Source organism: Candoia aspera, chromosome 4, assembly GCF_035149785.1.
Source record: "Candoia aspera isolate rCanAsp1 chromosome 4, rCanAsp1.hap2, whole genome shotgun sequence".
In the NCBI taxonomy this organism is placed as follows: Eukaryota; Metazoa; Chordata; class Lepidosauria; order Squamata; family Boidae; genus Candoia; species Candoia aspera.
Genome location: NC_086156.1, coordinates 35,971,608 through 35,998,340, shown reverse-complemented (window position 1 = coordinate 35,998,340; position 26,733 = coordinate 35,971,608). Strand labels below are relative to the sequence as shown.

The window sequence follows — 26,733 nt, the reverse complement described above, 5'->3', positions numbered from 1 at the left end:
TTACATCCCAACCAGTGCGTTCTTTGGCATCCTCGTCATCTTTTGCCACTGACCATTCCAAGCATAATGTCTTTCTTCAACGATGTTGATCTCATGACATGACCGAAGTAACTAAGTCTAAGTTTTGTTATTTTTCCTTCAAGTGACATGACCGGTTTTATGCGCTTCAACACTTCTTTAGTTGTTATCTTTGGAGTCCAAGGGATGCGCAAGAGCCTCCTCCAACACCATAGTTCAAACAAATCAATTTTCCTTCTATCCAACTTTTTCATCATCCAACTTCCACAGCCATATGTAGTTATGGAGAACGCTGCAACATACACATGAATAAAGGCTGCCTAGTGCATTTTATCTGAATGAAAAACAGCCAAAAGACACTGCAAGAATGAAAGCAGGGGCTATAACAGCTAGCTTTGCAAGCATGTCTCAAACCAACCAAGCGTGTCTCAACCATGATTCAAAATTAATAGGAAACCCACTGTCTTTTCTGTTCAAAAATGTCCTCCCACCCTCACTGCTGTCCTTCCATTGTTGCTTCTCACAGAAAGCAAAATTGTGCAAGACAGAGAGCTATGTCTGCCATATCCCCACTAACTTGGTCCTTAAATTTTCCTTTTTCTGTGAGAGGAGTCCCATCTTGCTTCCAGTCATACATAAATATATACGGTGTCTTATCTAGAGCGCAAGTGTGTAACAGCTAGTTTAAGACTTCAGATGCTTCCTAACCAAGATACGTTCCTTTAGTCCATGCTCCAGTTCAAGAGTTCTTTCCACCGGCTGGCTGCAGTTACTGCCTAATTCAGAGGAGGGATGCAATTTATTGAATTCAGGGAGAAGCAGAGGAAGAAAGAGGAAGAAAATATTCCACTCTGCTCTGTAGACGCAACTGGTGGTGGTGGTGCAGGCATGTCTTGGCTTCATACTCAAAAACGGGGTGGACTCAAATATAGGAACTTGCTTTTTGTTTTTGAAATATTCAAAGTAGATCTTGTGTTTTAGGGGAACTTTTTCTGTTTTTGCACACTGTCATTTTTAATGCTTCTGATGGGTAGAGGCTTCAAATGGGCCAGCCTTCTCTGGATCACACAGAGGGCTTGCTAATAACAACGTTTTATATCCTTTGGCAGATGGGCCTTAGGAGAAGCTAATGGAGAAAGCTTTGCCTGCATTCTTCATACTCAAAGAGTATATTTGTGCCTATACGTCAGAGGAAACAAAAGAATAGACTTGCCAGGAATTTATATATTAAAAAGTTACCATGTATAGAATGTAAATGCAATAAATCAAGTTTGGAAGCCATAAATTAATTACAAGAGTACAAGTAGGAACTCCACAGACAACTGAACTGCATACAGCACAGGCAAACAATTTCACCTAACTAGAATATGCCATATAAAAATGAACACTTGTGTGAACTAGAATACTCCATAGCATTTAAAAATAAGATTCAGGCCAACTTTAAAGCAATTGAAATTGAAATACAATACAGTACGTTGCAACATTTTTATAATTGATCATGCACTGTCATTCTGTCCCATCTGCATCCAGCATTCAGTGGCCTTTTAAGTGCCATATCTTATGTGCCTGCACGTATCACATGGCCATCAAAAGTATGTCCTACATTTTATAATACGATTGTTGAACTCTTTATTTTTTGGAATACCCTTGAATTGTGGATCCTCTCATCTCACTCGTGTTCGTAAGGGGGGATTGTTGGTATTATCTGTTTAAAAAAAGAGAGAACACTGGCCATGACATTTATGAAACCCAACTTCAACGATCAAGAGGTTTAAGCCATAAATCTGTTCGAGAGAACCAACAGGACAAATTTACAAATCACTTACAGTATGTCAGTTGAAAACACTCATAATACCTCTAAATCCAACAAGATACACATGTGGGCATATATGTGTGGTTTGCATACATGACTCTAAAATCACAGCAATTTAATATATTTAGAGAAATACGAGGTACCTAATTTGACATGTGACTTAAGACAGCAGTTTCCCAACATGTAGTATATTCCCTGTTCAACCACCATAGCTTCAAAATAAGCAACCTGCACATAGGACATGGTTTACTCAGAACACCTAAGCTAGACATGGGTAGGAAATAGTGTGTCATGACCCCACTGTGCTTAGTGTCCACAAGTTTTTTTCACCTCATCTGTCATTTTTAAAAAGATTTATTTTTTAAAAAAACTATTTAAAATATCTTTTAAAAAATACTTATTTTTAAAAAGTAAAAAATCAAAAACTAGTATGCTGCAAAAGCTAACACCAGCCTCTACTGTCATATTTACTTGCATAATGCCTTTGGATCACACCAAGATCCCACTGAGATGGTTGAGTGCTTTGTGCCTAAGGCAGGACTAGAACTGGTTTCTAGCCTGGTGCCTTAAAATCACTCACCAAACAAGCTCTGAGTAATCACATACATACAAACATAATAATAATGATAATACAATAACATGTATGCATGTAATTATTCTAATAATAATAATTCACCTTCTGGTAAATGGCAATTTGCAATTGGCTATATCTGCTATGAAAGTCATGGTCTGAGTGCATCTATCACATGTTCTCAAGTTCCTATCCCTTGGTCACTCCATGCCACTGAACCCAGTTCTGAATTCAGTAATCCAATGTAAACAAATCACTCTAAGATAACAGGATAACAAGATAGCTCAAAGAAAGACAATGGGAGTGGAACAGAATGGACCTCTGGACTGGGAAATGTGGAGGTGCCGCAATGAAGCAGAAATAGTGCTGGGCAAGGCTTATAGGGAATAGGCATGGAGACCATCACTCAGTCTTAGAACTGTTCTGGATTCAAAGGCAATTAAATGGTTAAAAACAAGAACAAGATTCGGTGGCTTTGAGATTGTTCTCAAGATGGAAGAGGACAATAAGGGACTCTATTGATTTAGGTCTGACTGAGAAAAGCCATGCCACAGGAACACATGGGCACTATATATAAAATACAAATTATGAGTGCCAGTGGGGGCTCCTGTGATGTTCTTGAAAATGGGGGTGTTCAAGCACCAGACACTTCTCTAGAGTGGCAACGCCATTCCATGCAATACACCGAGGAAGCCTATACCACTCTCATAACTGGAGGCCAGATATTCTGAAGTCACTTCACATCACACTGAGGCAGAAATTTTGACTTACCTCTTGCTTCCTGGCTAGGATAAATTTTCTGACAAGGCTTGAACTCATCAGGTGGAGGAAATTCTTCCACGGAATGGAAATTAAATTTAGATTCAAAGTCATCTGGAAAGAGTTAATTTTAAAAAGTCATTTTGAATTATAATAAGCAAAGTAACAAGTATGTACGACATGCCTACCCATCATGGAATGTTATGCAGGGGCACAAAAGGAATAAAAAAATAATTAGTCAAAGAAATGAATGGCTTGAGATAAAAATAGGGAAATATGGTTGAACCTAGTTCACACCATCACCATTCATGATACCTTTCCATACCTTAAAACCATTGTTCCTTGCACCACAACCAAACACCACTTCATACATTGCCTTTTATTCCTTAAATTTCTCCCACCTCTTTGAGGATCTCATCAAGCCTATCCAACCACAATCTCCTCAGTCTTCCCCTTCCTCTCAGCCCCCTGATTCTTGCTTCACATCTTTGTTTTCTGATTCAATCCCCATTCATTCTCTCTGTATGATCAAATCACATCAACATACTTCTTCTGTATTGGTCACTCATTTTTGTATTGTACAAAGACTTAAGTAACCCATTCCCACTACACTGCACTTTTTCCTGACATTCTCAACTCTCCTTTCCATATAACAAATTGAACAGAAGCATGCTCTTACACACAACCATTTTAACCTTTCAACAAACATTCATCCTCCACAAAGGCCACACTGTATCCATTCATTACTTCTTTACCAGCATTTCCAAGTAAATTTTCTTCAGCCATTTTCCCACCTTCACTGAACATCCTGCCAGGTACTCAGATTCATCTACTTGCTCTAGATTTTTATCATTTGTGCAGAACATTTTTCTTCTAACGAACACAACTATCTTTTCTTTGGTACATCAGTTTTCAGATCCATTCTCACTGTATCATGGAAACTAACATTTGCTGCAAATCAGTTGGGTTCTCAAGTGCACATACATTCAAATCCCCAACCAACACAACATCACTACCATCACCACATACATTCCTTATGCATTTATCATGAAATTTATCAAATGCATGAAACAAAGGGCATATCACAAAATCTTGTCTTACTAACCGATGAATATTGAACTGTTGAACTTAAGCATTCCAGTTTATTCTCATGCATGCTTTATTTCCATCGTATACTACTATTACTATATTCAGCAATCATCTCTGAACTTCACATTCATACAAAATATTATATTATTCAAGTCTATTCACTTTATCATATATGAATCTACAATACATCCTCTCCCTCACATGAAATAATTTCTCAGTAATCTGCTGAAAAGCAAAATTCTAGTCTGCATACTTTTATATGTATGCAGCTTTTATACTTTTCAGTTTTGCTCATTGTCATCTCTTGTACCTTTTAGATTAGAATTCTTCTAAACACCTTAGCAAACTAACTATCTCGTAGTTTTTACATTAATTCTCACTATCTTTTCCTTGTTTAGGGGAATGATAATATAAACGCAACCACATCCATATTTTATTATTTCTCTAGTTACACCACCTACACCTGAAGCGTCACCACTTTTCAACATTTTGACAGCATCTGTGACTTCCTTTTCATTAATTTTTCTTGGACATTAACATTTATAGCATTCATTTCAATCCACTCTTCAACATCTCACTCTCATTTCCATACAAATCCTTAAAATACCCCATCCAACATTCTCTCAATTCAGTTGCATCATTTCATCACATTTTTAAATTCCATACATACTACTTAAAGCTCCTTGTTTAGCCCTCATCCCCTTCCACCAATTCTAGAGATATCAGACGAATTGGAGAACACTGTCATAATCCTCTTTTGCTATCGTGCTGTTTCATCTACAAAGTTTCAATCCTATGATAGATCAATCTAGTAAAGTATTCAAGTACTTTTCTTGGCAAAAATACTGAAATGGTTTGCCAGTGCTTTCTTTCAAATAATTGATAACAGTTTATCCTGGAGTTTTTCCCTAGGTATGCCATTATCAATATTTCTGCCTTCAAAATTCCTGTATAAATATTCATTTGTCCCCCAAAAAAGTTCAAATTTACATACTCAAATGCACCCATTCCTCATTTAGTGACTACCTCGGTTAGCAACCATTAGCAAATATGACAGTAATAAAAAATTGATTTTCTGACCAATGTGTGCATTTATGACCAAATTTTGTGCACCTGACAACGCATGCCAGAGTGAGAGTAACGCTGGCGTAGCTGTACAAGAGAACATTGGATGAGGTGGCAGGAACCAGTAATCTTCGCAGTATCTCTCTCTCTCTGCTTCAGTCATGTGCTCACTTAGCAACCGTTTTGCTTAATGACCTGGTAGTTGGAACAGAACTCAGCCACTAAACGAGGAGTAGGTATACTGGCTTTCATGCATACTGACTTTCCTGATCGGTTTGCATTGTCATTCCTAAGCAGGCAATGGTTTTAAAAAGCCTTCATGGATAATTAAGTCTGTAACCTTGTGATAAGAAAAATTCAATACTTTCTGCATGTACTATGCTTGTCAGCTATAAATGACACAGCATTACCCATACTGGGAACAGCTCCATTCTTAAGTGCTGGGCAGAGGTCATGGGTAACCAGCCACGGAGATACTTGTGTGTATTGGCATTTGCTTGTGAGCTCAGTTGTTGGAGACCTTGCAGGAGGAAGAGGCGGTGGCATCAATTTGGCTAAGAAGAATAAACATGCAAAAAGGACTAAGCAAACCATACATCAAATATTTTCATCCCTACCTCTCATCCTTCTTCCAAAAAGTTCAAGCAGAACATGTAGTATTCCCGTACACATAACTTATTCATTCTCAGAATTAGGCAGAAAGACTAGTCACAATTACCCAATGTGGGATTGCAGCTAGTTCTCTCCTGTCTTGTCCAGCATGCTTCATTTTGTAGATCCCCATATATTTTAATATAGTATTCTGTTCAAGTTATCAAATGCAGTGCATTATTAGCACTTTTAAATGCAATCTCTCTGAGTTTGCGAAACTTATTTTGGCCTATGGGCAGAGAAAATCCTGGATAATCTGTATGCTCACAAGTAGGCAGTGCAATAGCCCAAAAAGTTACCACACAAGCAGGCATGTAGTCCTCCACAGACTTTGCCCCCTTACACACACACACAGAGAGAGAGAGAGAGGGAGAGAGAGAGGGAGAGGGAGAGGGAGAGGGAGAGGGAGAGGGAGAGAGACAGAGAGAGAGAATAGTTAAATTCTAAAGCAATTTCTGACCTCGTTTGCACAACATACCAAGCCAAAGGATCCCAACCTGCTGCAGCTGCTAGGTGCATATACAAAGGACATCAAACTGTACTCCACAGGATGTAACCCAGTGGGGATGCAACTGAAGTAGTTACCTCCGCCTCTTCCTTGTCTCCTTTTATGCACTGCAGGAGCTTGCTGTGTGCTTGGGGGGGTAGGGGGAAGAGGCATTGACTGAACGGGGAGCTTCTGCAACTGGCTCTTGGGAGGCAGCACTGGGGCAGACTCGCTGCTGCTGTCCAAGGCACTCTTATAGGTTGGTGATGGCAGTGAAAATGTTGACGTTCTGGGTGACAAAAAGGTAGACATAGAAGGTCCTGGGAGAGGAGGAGGTGGGGGTGGCGGCACGGGGGGAGGATTAATTCTTAGATCGAGCTGGGAGGAGGATGGGCTGGAACATTCATTAATCTTGCCTGGAAGCCCACAGGGAGATGATGGAGCCAAGGGTGGTGGTGGTGGAGGTGGCATGTGCAATGGGGAGGGGGGACTTTTTGGAGTTCTGTCATTCTGAGAGGCAGCAGCAGCAGCCATGTCTGGGGAAGGGAGCTTGTCAGGATATTCAGACAGAGGAGGTGGCACAGGGGGAGGAGGAGGAAAGGTAAGTGAGGGTTTGCCAGAGGGAGATGGTAGTGATGGTGGTGGTGGTGGTGGAGGAGGAGGAGGTGGAGGAGGAGGAGATGGAACTGAAGCAGGAGCAGGAGGAGCAGGGATGCTGGGACGAGCTGGCACAGCTCGCTGGACCTTGGATGCTTCTGACTGATCTGCTTGCTTAGGGCCACCCAGGGAGATCTGAAAGTTGCCCCCGGCTTTCCCATCGTTGAGTGGGGCTGGAGCCTTTGGGGGAGGAGACGTTTTCGCAGTAGGTGGCTTCCCTGTCCTATTAGCTGAGGAAACCAAACAAAAGCAAACAAATCACATCCAATTTTGAAATCTGGATTCAACAATTCACCCTCTGAATAATCTAAATTGTTCTCCATGTACTACGTCCAAATAATTCATCCTGTGAGTAAATCTAGATTATTGATCAAATGATTGAAGAAAAAAACAAGAGGATTTTTTTCTGACTCAGTTTCTTAAATTGGTTGCCCTGCTATCAATTAGCCTTTCCTGTATGCTATTCCAATCCTGCCAATTAGTTTTCAGAGACTGCAGAGCCAACAGCAAGTCCATTATTCCAGGAGGCAGAACTGAAGGATCTAAATTTTGCTTCCTTATAGTGCCAGCAGAAAAACAGACTAAAAACATCTGTGGAAAGGAGGAATTGTTCTTGCAAGTCTCAATTATGCTACACAGAGGTGAGATGGATGTCTCCAGGCAACAGCTACACTCTGGTGGATTCAGGAACAACCATCTTTCCAGCACTGTAGCTTATTAACCTATTGTGCCTGAAATCTGTTTTTCTCGTACACATCTCTTACTTGCTGGATTTTGGTAGTTTAACCTCGATTTCCCCTGTCCAACTGACAGCACCATTTATATAAAGATACACTCTTGGTCAGAGTTACTACTTTAAGTTGCATTATCCTTGACTGTCTTAGAAAACCATCCAGGAATAACGAATCACAGCAGCATGATTGTTAACTGGCTTGGACATACCGAGTAGATTTTGAAATAGCTACATCATTCAAAGGCCTTTGGTTTTTTTATAGTTAATTTATTGTATAAGGGAGAAACCATGACAATCTCCCCCAATATAATGAAATAAAAGAAAATATACTGTAAATAATGCACACACTATGCATATTTGCTGTTAACACAAACATACTCTATAATAACCAATGCATGCTCAGATAATGACTAGCAAAGTGGTTTTGCATTTAATGCAACTCATAGGATCCTAGAATACTTGCTATAAGTATAGTTAACATGCTAAGAGAGATAGGCGTTCTTACTAGTGCTCCAAATCCTCAATCCTTCTTTTGAATATTAATTTTATATGCAAAAGGACAAGTTAGCATGCCCTAACTTACATCACAAAGAAACACTCTGATCTGTTAGTTGAGGCTCCATTTGCAAACTGGATCCCTTTACCTGCTAAGTCTCTTTGGCCAACTGGTCTCAAAACAGGGAATCCATCTGCAAAGAGGTTCCCTAATGCCTGAGGGACGTCACTGCTACAATTTCCAGAGCTTCCTCCATCTCTGCTGGGCCTTCTTCTGCCAACTGTGAAGAAGGAGAAGGAGAAGGAGGAAAAAGAGAGGTATTACTTGGTTTTCCACTATCTTTCCTTTGGCATAAAATGAGAGGAAAACCATTATGTACATACAACACAGTAATTGTTTAACACCATGATTGGCAGAATTCACCCAGCAAGCTTTATAGTACATATCAGAACACACTGTGGCTGGATTCACACAACACTAAGCCACAATAAAAGCAAACCATATTATGGCTTAGTTATGACATGAAACCACTCTGTCTTGCAATTACTAACACAATAAAGAGGACTTTCTGTTGCATATATTAAGGCAGAAAATCTCTTTGAAGAAGCTTTTCATACTGCAGGATTAAAAACAGCTTAGCATTTGAGTTGGGTCTAGTGGCTAAGGCAACGGGCTAGAAACCAGGAGACTGAGAGTTCTACTCCCGCCTTAGCATGAAAACCAGCTGGATGACCTTGGGCCAGTCACTCTCTCTCAGCCCAACCCACCTCACAGGGTGGTTGTTGTGGGGAAAAGAGGAGGAGGAAGGAGTATTAGGTATGTTAGCCGTCTTGAGTTATTTATAAAAATAATAAAGGCGAGATAAAAAATAAATAAAATAAAAAAATCAATTTGAACATTCAGATCAGGAGTGTCTGCTTGATGGCAGCCACAACTACACAATCAAGGTCCCACTCTTTTCTCTGTGAGTCATGTGTGCAGTGCAAAGAAGTGTGTAAAGAAAGGGCTGGACTTTGACTGCACATTTTTGGCTGCCATCTTTTGCTTCCTCCTGTAGATATCCCTGATTTAGATGAAATAAAGAAAACAACTAGATTTGATTTCATTTAAATGTAATTATAAAGTTAAATGTATAAAAACACCATGTATATAATTATACTAAAAATAAGCAGCTAAGGGCAGTTTTTGCCCATAAAAACTTGCAGGGCTATAAGGCCCTGGCTGAAAGTTATTCCTCGCAGCCTAGATAATATAGTTGTGCACATATTATTCTTTAAAACAGGAAATCAGGTACTGCCACTGATTTCCTATAATCTCTACAGATATATTACATGGTGGAGTTAAAATATTATTTCCTTTTTTTGCTTTTCTTCAGCTTTTTCCTCTTCCTCTTTGTTAATGTTAATGGGTTTATCTCAGGCATCCCTTGCTACCACTTCCTTTACTTATTTTGGCTGGTAAGGATTAAATTAGCTGGGAAACATTTCTTGATTTCTTTACAGAGAAAATTGTCACTTAGTCTATTTCCCTAATGAAAGGAATGAGTGAATAGCTGACAAGTGTTCAGAATAGCTGAAAAAAGAAAGGCTTGAAAAAAAATGTGCCATTTGTACAGGCAATGTACAGGAATTAAAATCACAAATCAGAGGAGAGGAGCTGGATTTAAGAATGGATCCAAAATATATGGGGCAGATAGGAAGACATACAAATTACTCCTATATTTAATAAGAAGTTTGGGATATGAAGGAAAAACATTAGCTTGATAAGATTCACTGAACAATCTTCAAGTAATCTAGCCAACATAAGAAACTTTCATTAGAAAAATGAAAGTGAGTCATTGACATAGTTTGCAATCAAGGAAAAAAGAAAGGTCTCTGCCAAGAAAGGGCTTTCAATCTAACAATGGCTGAGTGGCCACTGGAGAATGTCCATAAAGAGAAGACTTACCGTCAATCTGTGGAGAACTGCGATCATTGATCTGGGTTACTCTCCTCAACCGAGTCCCTCTTTGGATCTCATGTAACAAAGCACTTCGACTTTTGGATTCCTCCCTTTTCACTTTGGTTGGTTCTGTGTTTGCCTGTCAAAGATAGCAGGTCAAAATCCCAGGCATCAGGAGGGCAATTCTCGAGGACAGGGAGAAGTGCCTGGAGACATTTTGGTTCCTTGGCCAATCATCATACTATGCACCCTCCATTTGACAGTCAGCATCAGCATCTTGAAAGACATCTTTTGATTGTGAATGTTAGAAACAAAGGAAAGTTTTGAAGGAGGAACCAACCCATTCAATGATTCTCTAAAATGCTTGATAGTCCAAATGTATTGGGACTTCAACTTCCAGAACTGTTATAGTTACAGTCCCAATTAATCTGCAGAGCACCAAGTTGGGAAAGGTTGGTCTGTACTTTAAAACATTTTGATGAAATGCAAAGCCATTCACATAAGGCTGTCCCATGATAAAATGTAAAAGTCACAAGACATAATCATCTGACCAGGAAGTTCCCTCAAGATGGAGCTAGACTGACTGATCTGACCATGCAGAATCCATTTGAAAGTTGACCTAGATGAAGTTTTACCCTTAATCCTGCTATGGCCAATCTGTATTACATGAAAAAAATGTGTATGGGTGTTGCTTTGTTATTAAAGTGATGGGCACATCTGTTCATATAAGGAACATTTACACTAGGAATTTTATTTTATTTTATTTTATTGGCTTAGCAGAATTACTCCACTCAGGCAAAATCTAGTCAAAGTTAAACATATCTAAGAGACGAACAAAATATGGCTTTTCCCATTTAATATTTTAAATAAGATGAAAATATGCAAGTTTCCCAATACACTGAGAAAAAAAAAATGCAGAAAGACAGCTTAAGTGCTATTCCCCAGTTTTGACTTTCGAAAACTTGCAATTCAAAACCATTTTCCTGTCTCTACCACAAGCAAAGAGCTAGAAAGTCTGCACTGAGTTATTCTCACCAGCCATGGCCTGTGTGACTAGGAAAATATCAAATCTTGCTGTCCAACAATAGAATTTACTAGAGAAAGATCTTACACTACCTAAAGCTAGGATTTTATTCTGTGAAGATCCAGTTCGTCCTGCTGCTAGGGAAGGCTTTTTCATTTGACAATTATCTGTCATTCATCTAGTTTTAAGTTTACCTACCCTGCCATATAAAATTATTTCCAACTTTATTCAAGCAAAAACTGTACAGTTTCTCTTTCATCTAGTTTCCTATCAACAAATCTGTATGTTTTACCTATGAAAGCTTATAGATTTGTTTAATTCCTGGATTCCCACCCGCCAAAAAATGCAGGATCAACCATTATTTGTTTCTTCAAACCAGCAGCCCTAAGGATAACTTTGAATGCCACCTGAGAACACTACAGCCCTAGGTATAGCCAAACTTGAAAGCCTGCAATTTTACTGTGTTTTCCAACTGCTAAGTTAAAGTACTATGTGTTGGTGGGTGGGAGTGGATAGGAAAAACCAGAGCAGGTAGACGGAAGGAGGGTTTTCCCTCTAGGCTTGGCAGGAGATGCTGCTGGAGGGAGAGGGGGCTGGACAAGGTGCAGAGAAGCCAATATCTGGGAGAGCCAGAAGCCGGAGTTTCCACAACCAGGGAGAAGAGCCAGGAAGGTGCCTGAAGCAGCTGAAACCAAAGAAGAACCTGCAGAAATGTGTAAGCAGAAAGAATGCCGCCCTGGTCTCTAGTGGTGGCACAGCAAACTCCACATGGTTCAGGTGCTGGATAATTGGGCAACAGAGTGTTAAGAGAAAATGCTGTTAGCGTTCTTAACCCTGTAGGTAAGGTAGCGTGGAAGGAGGAAGAAACTGGCAGCAAAACAGTTTGTATTATAAGCAAAGTAGTCGAAATTCAAGTTGTTTAATTAAGTTCTAGATCTTATCACAACTTGGATTTTATACCTATTTTTATCTTCTACTTATATTTGGCTGTTTTGTATTGTATTTTTATATGTTTATGGTTTTGTTAATTTTATTGTAAACCGCCCAGGGTCCCCGTTTTGGGGGAGATGGACGGTGATAAAATTTGTAAAATAAATAAATAGGTATTAGAACACATATTTAGCCTAGGTCACTATAGATCAGTGTTTCTCAACCTTGGCTGGGGAATTCTGGGAGTTGAAGTCCACACAGCTTAAAGTTGCCCAGGCTGAGAAACACTGCTCTAGATAGATATACATACAGCTGAACACTTACACATATAAAGAACTGTACATCCATTTTGCACTGTGTTTGCAAAGTAATAAACAGCATTATCTTCACTCACTAACTGTATGTGCGTGTTTGACTTTTTTCCTCTCCGTTCCCACCCACCCACACTATTCACTTGCATTTGAGCTGTCAGAACACTCTACTAGCATAACATTTGCTCTTTCCACTGCTGTTTGCTATCCGACATCTACTGTTTCCATTTTGCTTTGCAGATGAATGGTGGGTCTCCTGATTTCACGTGTGCGTTAAGCAAAGTCTCTGGTGAAGCCTTTCGGCTTTTCTGCCCTCCCACTTTCTGGACATCACCACCTGGTGGGATACCATCTATCAGTCAGGACAGTGATGAGGGGATAGAACAGGAATGGGGCTTGGGAAGGTGCTAAGTAGTGGTAAGTGACCACCTCCCTCTCCTGCTCTACTATCTTTGCCAAATCAGGAAGGTACACCTTTCAAAACTGGTGAAGCAGGAGCACCAGGTCTTGCAAAAATGTGGGATGGACTGAAGGAACTGTTTAGTAACTATACTGGAAGAGATGATCCTGAAGCTTCCCCAGCCCAACAACCACAAGTTTGGTGGGCTTATTTTGACAGCTAGTTCAAAAAGCACCAAACCTGCTCTCAGGCAGCAACTGTGTCCCCTTTTTTTCACCCAGAGGAAAGGGAAAAAAATGGCAGCAGAGAAAAGTGTCTAGAAACTCAGGGGGATGGAGTGTGCCTGCAAGAGCCTGAAGTGGTCCATAACTGGGCTGTCCCCACCGCCTAAGGTAGTCTGACTGCACTGTCCACTGACATCAGCAAAGTGCATCAGATTGTACCTGATTTGAAACTTAAGGAAGAAAATGCTACTCTAAAACTAGAATGGCCAAGGATGACTTAGGGTTGTCCCACTTACAGGCTGAGGACAAGATAGAGGTAAATCTTGGGGGACATGCCAGAATAAAGAGGTTGCCAGGTCACATTCACATGATGATTAGATGCAAGTGGGGAAAGGCCTTCACCTTGGGGCTGACTTCGCTCATGGTTCATTATCATGTCACACCTCTCCCTTTCTTCCTTCCCCATCTGCTTTTTGTACTATCTTGCTTGATGGAGAGATCTCAAAACTTTGCACATTTCAGTAAGCTGCTCAATTAATGGTATTGCTCTAATATCGATTTTGGATTTTTTCTTAGGGCCAAAATAACTGCATTTCTATTTTGCAGGATATGCATGACTCACTGAGATGCTATTTCAATAAAACCAGCATTTCAAAGAAGTCAAAAAACTAGGCAGGAAAAAGGAAACAATAAAAATGGCAAATAACACAGATACTTCCAAAAGATGGAGGCTGCAACTAAGTCCCAGGCACAGACCATTCTGAGCATGCTGACTACTAAACCAAAGATTTGAATCAATTATGATTTCAGTGCTAGTCCTAAAATGTTCAGTTCTGAAATGAGCAAGGAGTCCCCTTTTAAACATATGCAAAGCTGTTCTCTCTCATGATTCAATAACTTACTCCTTGAATAATGGAAAAGGGGGAATCTGATAGAAATTATTTTCTTAACCCTTGTTTTAGAAATTAAGCAGCAGCATACATTAGTAGAATAGGGGATTACTGGTGAATGCTATCCTAAATGGTCATCCACACATTTTGGAATAGTTCCACATTAAATACTGAATTTCTTTTTGAGCACTCACACATCCCTTTTGCCCTTAATTATGGTCACTTTTTAATTAGCTGTTTATCAACATAGTCAATCAGCTTCTGCTAGGACCTTCATTTTGGCTGGTCTGTGACACTGATTACCGACCTGCAGCTATTCTACTTAAAAAGCACCACTTCATGCCTAAAGGGGGAACTCAGAAAAATTTGAGAGCCATGTTTGAAGAAATAGTAGCCTTTGGTTTTCAACTTTTGTGTGCTGTGATAAACACAAGAAAGATGCCAAAAGCATGTTTAAAGTGCAAGTAATTGTGATAAGGCTAGTGTCACAATCAGTTCATTAACTTTAGACTAGAGTGGGGTGAGCAACTCAGGGGCCACAGGCTGTAGCCAATTCCCAGGTCCCTGTTTCTGCAACCCCCAAGCTCTCAAAAGCTGTACTGCCAAATTTCATAAATGAACCATTGAGAAAGAAAGACATGACTTCATGTCACTTTTCGGTGGGGAATAAGTTTGTTTTTATATAACAATCCCAAAATTAAAACAACAACAACTACACAACACAAAATGTGCAAAATTAAACCAAAGTCCAGATTCACTCATGTTACCATCAACTTCCTGGCCAGCATGACCTCTGGACGCCACCCTATATTTTAATGCCCCTTGCTTTAAATTATAGTTGAAGTTACTGACTAAAAATCTGAAACACAAAGAAACCTGAAAAGGTTACATAATGTTCTTGCACATTCACGCACCAAGCACACAGAAGCTATTTATACAGACAGCCTGTAAGTATTTTGAATGGTTATCTACAAATTTTCCTTCGCTCTCCTCACAAATATAGTATTAGCTCCTCTAGATGGCACACTTGGGTGGGGGGATTTTAGCACCGGAAAGATTCCTGGGGGATGATATAAAATCTCATTAATAGCTTCTATTCTTATGACTATATTTGTTGCCAAAAAAAGGGTAGTCTTTGAAATATTGTCTTACAAATTAACCTACACAGTTCACCTTCAAATGCCTTGAGAAATCTCTCACACAGACATGCACATACACACAATTTTCAAAAGCTGAATGATGTATATACCAATGCAGTTACAGTACACATTACGGTGAAATATATGGCCAGTTACTTTTTTCTTGCAGAGCATAAAGCAATACTTACTGTGAAAAACTGAAGAAACATAACTTGAAGAAATCCTTATTTTTAATTTTCAATAATCCCTTCAAATTCTGATTCCAGCAGCTTTCCTGGTAGTTTTGCTGTAACTCTGCTATTAGGCTAGGACCAGTCCTGGGCAGACTCTTTGGTTTAAATTTAGAACCAACAGCTGTGAGGTTTGTTTTTGGTTCATATGTCCACAGGTTGTGTCATACAGACGTACTACACAGTAGCTATTTTTTCTCCTAAGAATACCATTTGACGGAGTATGGCAAGGGGGAAAGTAGAATAAAAGTAGAAAAAAAATCTGAATATGTTGTTTGATTTTTTAAATCTGAATTAGCCCCCCAAAGTATATCTATTTCTATTTGCACTGTTTCCCCTCTGGGTTCTTTCTTAAACCAGACAGTTCCGGTTGCCCTCTTAGTTCACTCCTCATGATGCTTTTCCTAAATACCACATTGGTCCAAATTCCTTCTAAAGATGGCCTTATGTTAAACAGTGCCCTTGGCAGTAAAGGCCTTTGTCACTTTCTCAACAAGCAGCTTACAGTTTCCTTTCTTTTTAAATTATTTATAGCATGCATAACATATGTAATGTAAAATGGTCAAACTTAAGTTTCCTCAAAACAAATTCTGTGCCATTCATCTTACTTAAAACAAATGACAACCAACTGAACATTGGAAAGAAGCAACATTTTAAAACAACGCAAGTTCATTTTTTGGAATTAACATACACACCCCAACACACAGTAGATGAACAAGCTGACTTTATTGTCCTGGTTTCCTATTGCCTGCATCTTGGTGTCAGTATGCAATATGCAACATGCACCTCCCAGTTGGTGCAATGCGGGCAACTGTATGTTGGCTTGCAAGCTGGCCTCTAGATTAGAGATCCTAGCTTGCATTGAATAGTGTGAGAATGCTCAGGGAAAAACAGGGCTCTGGTTGTGTTTATGGCATGTTAGCAAGAAATGTGCCAAAGTTCCCCAATACTAGCCTTTTTGTTAGCAGGAAATGAATGTGATCCAGAAGAAAAAAACATTCTGTTAGGTGATATAAATAGAAAAAGTAACTGGGCCATTTGGAAACCCAAAAATGAATGAGAATGGTGACTGGTAAGAATCTGCTTAGAAAAAGGTCTATTAGCTTTGAATATATGGTTGAACTATATATCTATTTGTGCAGACAAAGAAAAGTAAAGAATGAAAAAATGTGGTTTATTTGATTGCTTATGACAAAAGGCTAAGAGAATGAGTGAAGGACCTAAATTTGGTAAGAGGTTTAAAATATAGGACAGAAAATGGTAATTGCAGGGGTGGATTTTGGAAAAAAATGACCATGAAAGAATAGGAAAGAAGTGGGAATGAACACCAGAAGAAGTACAAGTTGGTATGAAAAAATATTAGAACACAGATTAATCTCCAAACAGAATGACAGGAAGGTAGACATAAGAAAAGATTATGTGAATGCTGCTTGGAAGTGAGTGAAAAAGTTACTATTTCAGAGTGCTACAAAAGTGTGTGGAGTTAAGCTAATGGGAAGTATGAAAAAGGAATGATGGGGAAAGAGGCTGATGAGAAAACTGCATATAAGAGATTTATTGCTGCAAAAACTGAGGAAGAGAAAAGATACTGTATAATGTGTATAAAGAGAAAAAAACTGCGAAGTCAAAAAGCAAGAAATGGTTAAGATTAAAAGAGAAAATGCAGTGATTTTTAACAGAATAAAAATTGTTTGGGAAGTGGGAGAAAAGTTGAAACAAAGAGGCTTCAGTAGAGGGAATGGAATAAAAATAAATAAATGCGTTGAAATAATTTGGGATGAAACTGAGATGAAGGATTGCTGGAAAGGAGCATTTTAAAGATTTGTGTAGGGCCACTTCCTTACTTGTGACTTAAAGTATCTCTATAATATCACCCAGCCACCACTTAATAAATTGGCGGTGGGGGGAAAGTACAACAGCTGGATAACTCTAGAAGCTGCTATGGGGCAATGACCAAAGAGTGGGATTGAAGTGAATGCAATAAGTGTCCCAAACACAAAGGGATGAAAAAAAAATCATAAATGCTGTGAGAATGTTAATAAACATAAGGCTGGAGGGGTAGATGGTGTAACTGAGAAGTGGCAAACTCTCGATGTGGTTGCTTATGGAGTGGCTTTGCAACTTGTTTAACCAATGTATAAAAACTGCCTCACAACTAGAAGAATGCCATTATTATTCCTGTATAAAAAGGGGAAGGTAACAAGAGTGAATGCCAGATCTCCAGGTGGATTAACTTGTTCAGTGTTTGGCCAAATCTGATCAGCCATCTGTGTGCCTGTTTTTTCCTGCCTTGGTTATATACCTATACCCTGCTAAATCATAATCGACTTATAGATGCTTACAACAATATAAGACAGAACAAAACCATTACAGTATCAACAGATTGGAATAAAGCAAAACTACAGTAAATGATACACAAGATGATGATGTTAACTATTATAGTCTAAAGAAGCTTGGGGTGTGGACACCATAAAGATCACCTTTTACTTGTTCCAGCATCTTCCAATAACAGCAATCTACCAAGTCCCAGTGAGAGCCAGTTGGGTCTAGGTGCTGGGCTAGAAACCAGGAGACTGAGAGTTCTAGTTCCGCCTTAGGCATGAAAGCCGGCTGGGTGACCTTGGGCCAGTCGCTCTCTCTCAGCCCAACTCGGTGCAGTGTAGACTAGCCTCCTCGTGGTGCACCCCAGGCAACGTGACTTGTCACAGCTAAATAGTCTACATATTTGGCTGCTGGACCTCACAAGGATGTCCCAGCAAGAAAAGGCAGCATGAACACCAAACTGCTATGCCATACAATTAAAGCCAAAACCAAAACCAAGACCCAATGTGAGTTTGTTTGCTTGGCAATATGTAAAAATCTTGACTCTTTAAAATACATTGTTGGAATCCTTGAGGGTTTTTTTTAGCCCTTGTGATTACTACATATTGTTGTTGTTTATTCATCTCACTTTTAAAGACTTGTATGAGTAAGGGATTGGGGGCTATTGTTTTAGAATATTGCTGATTGTATGCGTTCTTCATTAACAAACAACCAAAAAACCCTATATTTTTTAAAATTTCTCTCTCAGAATCCAAAGGCAACAAGAAAGAAAAGGTCGCTTCTTTGACCAAATCCCACAGATGCCTCTGCAGATAAAAATAAAATTAACTCCTGTGACCTTACTTTAGGAAACCAGAACATGAACAGTTGGTGCTCATTTTCCTTGGCAGCCGTTGGGGGATACTCTATTATTTCTTATATAAGGAATGTCACGTTAAATAACAAGCACTTTTTTATATAAAAAAAAGGATGGAATGACTCATGCATTTAACAGGCTAGATGTTCAGGAGGCAGGGTACAGCATATCTTTTTTCTTTTACCTGCTAACTTTTTTTAAATATATGCCATAAGTGGAGAGATATAAAACCTTGTTGAAATGGGAAATTAGGAGTCCAGTCCTAACCCTAACTGACGTTGGTTTGGTTTGATTTAGTTTGCATACTTTTGGAGTCAGTTCACACACACTCAGTACTATGTACTGTGCAGGTATGAGATGTGGTCAGATTCAGTCCATGTACTTCTCCAAAGTCCTGTTCTTGGTACCTAAATGTACCACGATTAAATAATCACCACTAGATTTATCCCTCTCCAAAAATTCCATATAAATGTAAGGGAAGGTTAGGCAGTGCTTAAGGGGCTGATTATAATTGGGCCTCGCAAACATCTGGATGGTTACAGAAGGCCATCTGGTGATGTAGTGTCATCTTTCGATGGAACAGAGATGAATTTTTTTGGTCCTTGTTACATTAGTAAATGTAAATTTATTTAAATTTGTAAAAGCCTGCACTTTAGAAATATATGTAAAGAAAAATGATACCATGAAAATTTGTATAAAAATGAAGTCGCTTGGGGAAATTACCCTTATAACTGTATACCTTACTGGAAGTTACATACAAAAGTGCCATTTGTTGGGGAAAGTTGTAAAAGAACAATTGATTTTTTTAAAAAAAAGCAGTAATTAAAACACACACACACACACACCAGACTGGAGCATTGCTCTGCTAATGCACATGGACCAGGATACTATGGATTAGCACATCCCACACTGGAGTTCTAATTCTACAGTTATTTTCTATCTTTTATTCATTATTATTATTACTATCAATTTAGTAGTTAATTCTGTTTACAAAGGGCAGAATCAGCTCAAACTCTTTCTACCCCCACTATAAAAGCAGATTAAACGTTGAAAATATATCTCTGAACATTACAAGATATAAAATTTATTTCTGAACTAAACCATCAGCTCCATATGAGGTCTATAAAATCTGACCCTGTTTTGTCAATCTGAGATGGAGGAGAGCAGAGGAAAAATGCATAATGGGAGAAAAAAAAAAGAAGCATTTATCTATGTTCCTTGGGATATTTCACACCTTGGTGATTAGGCAGCCTCAGAAATCGATCAGATAACATATAAAAATGCCTTTCACAACTTCAGCGCAGCATGGAAGGATGAGTGTCACCCAATTACCGATCTCATGATGAGTTGGGAACTCCAGATTAGGGAAGAGGTTTCTCCTGGCCTTCTCTCTTCCGAGCCTGTGACCAATTAAAAAAGAAGCAACCGCTTCGTCTAAAATCTGTTGGAGCTGGGTGGTTACATTGCGTGCCCTTTTCCCACACAGTCAAGCAGAAGTAGCTGACCACATAAAGAGCCATACAGAACAGAATTCCCAGGACATAACTCTCAGTGTACTGAAAAAGATACCAGATGATCTCTAATCCCTCACCCTTGCTGGCTGGGGAATCCTGGGAGTTGAAGTCCACACATTTAAAGTTGTCATGGTTAAGAAACACTGATTTAGATGTACTGGGCTGCACCCCCCATCATTCCCAGGCAGTAATAAAAATAGAAGTTGAAGCCCAACTTGTCTGGAGGGCACCAACCGGAGAAGGCTGAGGACTATGAGAAGCATTAACACATTTCCCAATAGTATCACCTATATAACTAATCAATTTTGGAGGAATGTCAGAGAAGGAATATAATGGTTAATCATCTCTTAACTTTGAAGTGTTTAATTTCAAGCTTTGTAGATGCAGTCCTGTGAACTAATTCACTTTAATTTTTAAAGGTCATGTGTTGGACTGTATGGTGTAGGCAGACCAACTATGTCAACAGTTGAACTTGTATCTGTTCTTCACCTACGCAGTTCCCACTTCTGCTGGTGCATTTTTGCCTACTGTCTGATCTGACATGACAAAACACAATTACTAATGTTAACTTTAGACATCTCTGAAAATCACAGAGCAATATATGACAAAATCAAACAGTCCATTTCCAGGGGGGTATCTTTTTGGTCCTACACACACACATACACACACACACTTTTTTTTCCACTGGATTCTTCATTTGAGTTTTTATACTCTGCACATTCATTCAGAAATTCAACTGCAGATTTGGCTGCATATTGCTTTTCACATTTTTATTCTTGGCAGTTAATAAAACAATGAAAGAGGTATTTTCACAGATCAAGCAATACAGACAGCATGCACTCCAGGCCCTGTTTTGGCTGTTTGAAATAGTCCACATAGGAGAACCAGGGTGTAAAAAGAAGTTAACAGTGCATAAATGTATATCCGGCAACTGTCTTATCCATAATATCTATAGATTATTATCTCTGTCTGTATCTCTACACCTTCCCCCTTACTTGCCTGTTTACTGTTCCACAATCATGTGTGTGCATAATAATACTCCATACATTTGATGAAAGATACCATCAATCCAGTCTATTTTCAGCTCATTTTCTAGATAAAAAAGGGTATTATGATACTAAAGCAGGGTTTCTCAACCAGGGTTCCATGGAGCCCTCAGGTTCCACGAGAGGTCACTAGGGGTTCCCTGGGAGATCATGATTTATTTAAAAAATTATTTCAAATTTGGGTAACTTCACATTCAAGAGGTAACTTTATTTTTAGTTTAAGAACACTGTTAATGCATATATACAGGCCTACACATGAAACAAATGAAATAATTTTGTAATTTCTGGCCTATATTTGAGCCTGAATGTGCAAGGGTATCCTGAGGCCTGAAAAACATTTCAAGGGTTCCTCCAGGGTCAAAAAGTTGAGAAAGGCTGCTCTAAAGCCTGACAAATTTTGTGACTTAAGAAAGCCTCCATATATTTATGTTTATGAGCTTGACACATAAAATCTGGTCTTTCTAGTACAGGTGTAAGAATAAAAGAGGTTTTTGTTTTGTTTTGTTTTTTACTTTAAGGAAATTAAAATATATTTTTTTATAAATCTGTATAGTATGGTCCATGGGATCACGAAGAGTCGGACACAACTTAACGACTGAACAACAAAAATAGTTTAGCTGGCTTTAAAAATATTTTATCTTTAAAAATACTTTATCTCACATTTTTCTCTTGAGTTTAAAATATTCTAATTCCACTGTAATATGTCTGGAAGAATACCCTTGTTCATTTAGAGTTGGTATTCTGTTTTTCAGTCTGATAACTATTGCGAGCAAGAACTGATCTTCTGCAAGCAGATGGTTGTAGCAATTAGAATACTTGGTGGGAATATTCATTAATAATCTGCTACATTGAATAATGGACTATGCAGTCATGCTCTGACAAGATCAAAATAATTAATGTTTTTAAAAGAATATCACCAATTCTCTTTTCTTTTATGAAGAAAGATGTAAACAGGAATAAGAGACATGCAAGCAAGTTCATTCTATTTTATTGCAGAATGATTTCAGGTCAGTAAATGGATAGATATCAGCCTTGGAAAAGGTTGCATTGAGTTCTCAGATCAAACAATCGGGTGATGCTTGCCAGGCCGGAAGGAATCTGGTCTAAAATGAGCAGAAGTTGAATATTAAGGCATTAATTGAAGGAAAGAGCCAGTAAAAACAAAATAAGGATTCAAGTTGGCAATACAATGGTCATAGGTAGAAAACCATCTTGGATTTAAAATCATCCTCTATTTGGACTGTAGTTGGGCCTTAAGCGTAGCTTAAAGATTTAAAAAGCCATCAGAAGGGAGGTCAAGGTATTGACATTGCTCCTGGACCAAAGACTGAATGGATATTTGGGTCATCTGGTCAAAGTTTTCCCAAGGAAGAGAGTGAGTGTAGGTAACAGGTGCTTAGGCAGTGCCCCACTTCAGGTCAGTTGGTTGACTCCTCTGGCTGCCTAGTGTTTAGCCTCCATGGCCTCAAAGGTAGGAAGCTTAGCCTGCTGGTGGAAAATACATAAGTAGTGCTCATGCTCAGGAGGTTATCAGAATCTGACCTCTGGGGACCCACTTGGAAATCTCCCAGGCTCTTTGCAATATATTTTAATGCAAGAGTTTTCCTGATAGGATTTTCTGCAAATTGAGAACTTGAATTAAAGGACTGACCCAGTGTGTTAACTAAAATGCCAGTCAAGTCAATGTTTGCACTCCATTAATCTGTGAGAATGAAAGACATGCTTCCATGTGTTACTCACTTATCAAATGTATTCCCAAAGCAGGAATACCTTGGATAAGACAGTTGCCGGATATACATTTATGCACTGTTAACTTCTTTTTACACCCTGGTTCTCCTATGTGGACTATTTCAAACAGCCAAAACAGGGCCTGGAGTGCATGCTGTCTGTATTGCTTGATCTGTGAAAATTATTCCCATATGAAATTCATCACTTGACTGTCAAATTTATGCAATCACAGAGTCAAGATCAGATGGTGAACTATCAACCATATTATCACAACATGGAATGCAGCAAGCATAATATGTGAACTGTGTAGACAAAAAATTATAAAAGTCAAATCCAAGCAACTAAAATCAACTAAAAATAATGGAAAATAAAAAGGATTGCATCGTAAGTGAAAGGAGAAAATATAAACATTAACTTAAAGAATGTATATATCTCTTTTCAAGAATGAACTGTTTTCTCATATTACAAAAAGTATTTTAAATGCAGCAATTGACAAAGCATTTTAGATCCAGCATTTTAGATTTTGTAGCTAGCATTAGCTTCATGTTATGCAGCCTTAAACTACATGTTTAAATGTACAGTAGTATAATAGTAAAGTTTTCCACAAATCAAGCTCAATTCCTGTTGACATTTTCCAGGATGTTTTTTCAACTTTGGATCTACCTTAAAACCCTAGAAATTCCCAGTGACCTCCCATCTAAATACTAACCAGGTCTGACATTGCTTGGGGATTTTTTTCAAGATCAGCTAAAATTAGTTAGTGCTGCCACCTACAGAAGGCAGATATGAGTGACACTCTTTACAGTCAAACCAAATTGGGCGAAAATACTTACCAGAGGAAATGAAGGTGGTGGTGGTGGTGGTGGTGGAGGAGGATCTCCAGATGATGATGAAGAAGAAGTAGGGGACGTTAGCAGTGGAGGACCTCCAAAAGAAGGTGGAGGTGGAGGAGGAGGTGGAGGAGGTGGAGGTGGTGGTCCTCCAGAAAAAGGGGCTGGGAGAGGAGGCGGCAGCGGTGGTGGTGGTGGTGGCACAGGCATCTGTCAAATTTCTATTTTCGGTCTGTTGTCCACAATCAGAGATAGAATGCTCTGTGAGGAAAATCAGTATACATAACTATATGCACAGGTCATCTTTCACTCAGGTTGTAAGGCTGAAGGGCTTTTTTTTTTAAACAAAACCTTAGATCTCTAAGGGGTAAGTAAGTCATCCTTTCCCTCATTCCACACACAGACAACATACACCAAAGAAATCTCAGTAAGTCCCTAAGTAAAACACACATTTAACAATTAAGGTAGCTGTTCACATTGATTAACTCAAGAGGAGAAGGATTTGAGAGGATGTTAGGATTATGTCGTTCTGGGTTCTGAACATATAACTCAGTGGAAATGGAAGGGTAATACTTATTCTATTCACCATCTTGTTTGGGAATTCTGGGAACTGTAATCTCATACATTAGAGGCCATCAGTTAGAGAACATTGGCCAAATACTGTCTGTTCATGTGTAGCATAATAGCCAAGGATGCTTTAGCTACTCGACTACATTGACTGATCAGTCTTGTATCAACATTACAGTTGCTCTACAGGTTTAGTTTGCTGACCTTCAATATTAATGTTGCTGCCAAAATATGTTAGCGTCCAACATATATTTGTTAATCTATTTTTCTTATAAGTTAAATTTCTTCCTGAAAGTCAAGTCAAATTATACGTTAGATCCTTTATGCAACACTCTGGGAACAGTCTTCTTCCCAGACAGAATTTTCCTTTTATACAGAGGTGCTTTTTCTAATAATTAACACAAAATAGAATTAGGCCTGGAGTAGACTACAGACTTCTATCCAGACATTTAAAAATAAAAAACAAAACTGGCATATGGAGTAGTGCTAAAATAATGACATTTCTAATTAGGGGATCTTGGAGAGAAGTTTCTTTCAAGATGTGGGGATAAAGATACCATGCATTCTCCCTACTCACTTTAACAATTAAGGTGAACCTCCCCTTCTTCAAACTTCCAACATCCTCCTTTACTAAACGTAATTATTCTATTCAATCAAGTAATTTGGTAAAATAAACAAGCATTTGTTTAAATAGGAGCTACTGATTAAAACAAATAATATAGTGACACAAACAATTCTGTAAAAACCAGTCCACAGCTCCACCCTTTGGTAGCTTTCGTGTTTTCCACCATCATGTCATTCACTCCCCATTGACCTGTTGGACACACGTCTCAAAATAAAGATAAGTCACTGTGAATTTTTTATTATTATTTATTTATTTATTATTCAAATTTAATTACCGCCCATCTCCCCCAAGAGAGGGACTCTGGGCAGTTTATAATAAAATCCGATCATAAACATTAAAATCTCATAAAACCATACACATTACACTTATTATAAAATAAAAAATATAAAATCCAAGAGGGTATAAAATCCAAGCTGATGGGAGGGGCTCTAGGGTGCGGGCCACCCCCAAGAATGGTTGCTCACTTTCCCGCCCCAGGCGAAATGGCAGAACCAGGTCTTCAAGGCCTTCTGGAAGGTCAGGAGTGAAGGGGCCTGCCTCACCTCCAAGGGCAAGATGTTCCAAAGGGCGGGGGCCACTACAGAGAAGGCCCGTTTCCTGGACCCCGCCAGATGAAATTCTCTTACGGACAGGGTCCACAACATGCCCTCTCTGGATGATCAGGTGGGGCAGGCCGATGTAATGGGGATGAGAAATAACAACCAAATTCTTTATGATGTATAATGCACCACTAAAAGCCCCGTTTCTTTATAAAGCATTTCAAAGAAAGCATGAGTGGGGCAATTTTATTTGTGACCACTATGGTATGGGAGAAATATCAACCATTCCTCTTTCATCATAGTCTGATTAAAATTTGCTCTTCACTCATACCTGCTATTAGGAAAAATAATCAAAGTTGGCCTTGACTCCTAGTGATGACATATACATGTACATCAGTTTTCTTATAGAAATTGAATGAATGAATGAATGAATGAATAAATAAATGTAGATTTACCACTGGGATGGTTTTTCAAATTCTCAGTCTATCCTTCATCCTTGGTATTCCCTGGCAGTCTTCTGTCTATATTTGTGCCATAAGGCCGTGGTACTTGTTTATCTCCAAGCCCAAGTACTACTACCTTCTGGCACAAATATGCCCTCAGGTCCAGTTGGTCCTAATGACTGCATCCATGAAGTTTATGCGTAATGTTAAGGAAGTAGTTTGCCATTCCTCCTTCTAAGCAGATTTTTTTAAACTACCCAATCTTCTCCCATCTCCTCTCCAAGTACTTTGAAGCTAGGTTTGATATTAGTCCCATAAAATTGCTTCTACTATAGTACTAACAATCCCATGTTATTCATATTTGTAACTGATGCTTTTGAACACTAAAATGCTTCATACTGTGTTTACCATTGCATGTACTTGGACCTCTTCAAAACCTGCATGCTGCTTCTGATCTTCTGAATCCCTGGAACACAGAATGAAGGTCACTGCTTTGCCGTTTCCCCCGGCCCAGAATTTATTAGGAGAATAGAATTTCTACAGTTCGTCATAAACCTGTTGCCTGAACTGTGTTATCAGAATACTTCTGTTAGCTCATCTACCCTCCTCCCCCTCACTCCCTTTCACACATGCTAATGTCACTCATCTCTACAGCTTGTTATTCTTCTACAAGACATATGGAGGACATGTTCACACCCCATCCTTGCTGTGAGTCAAAGGAAGTAGGACAGCAGCAGAAGCTGCAGGCTCCCATGATATTTAGTTTTGAACAATTTGATCCCATTATACTCATCCTTAAAACCTCGAAATATGCAACTGTCCCCCTTTCTACTTG

The 26,733-nt window shown here is 39.0% G+C and overlaps 1 protein-coding gene across 2 annotated transcripts; it reads right to left on the bottom strand.

Annotated features, from left to right (window-relative positions):
• Positions 1 to 867: 867 nt before the first annotated feature.
• WIPF3 (WAS/WASL interacting protein family member 3) lies at positions 868 to 15,477 on the bottom strand. Of its 2 annotated transcripts, none has more exons than XM_063303829.1 (7): positions 15,387 to 15,477; positions 10,287 to 10,419; positions 8,488 to 8,619; positions 6,552 to 7,340; positions 5,726 to 5,869; positions 3,174 to 3,275; positions 868 to 1,723 (listed from the first exon to the last, which is right to left on the bottom strand). In XM_063303829.1, the coding sequence occupies exons 1-7, from the start codon at positions 15,405 to 15,407 to the stop codon at positions 1,683 to 1,685; spliced, it is 1,362 nt and encodes a 453-aa protein (XP_063159899.1). In that variant the 5' UTR covers positions 15,408 to 15,477; the 3' UTR covers positions 868 to 1,682. The 2 variants fall into 2 exon arrangements, with proteins under 2 accessions (XP_063159899.1, XP_063159900.1); XM_063303830.1 differs by having other exon boundaries at positions 5,732 to 5,869.
• Positions 15,478 to 26,733: the final 11,256 nt, after the last annotated feature.

Excerpts from the sequence above, each read along its gene's own strand:
- WIPF3 (XM_063303829.1), bottom strand. The coding sequence starts at position 15,407 with ATGTTTCTTCAGTTTTTCACA. Across the intron at positions 10,420-15,386 it reads TGTTTCTTCAGTTTTTCACA|GCAAACACAGAACCAACCAA; the intron begins GTAAGTATTGCT and ends TATCTTTGACAG. Across the intron at positions 7,341-8,487 it reads TGGCCAAAGAGACTTAGCAG|CTAATAGGACAGGGAAGCCA; the intron begins GTAAAGGGATCC and ends TGGTTTCCTCAG.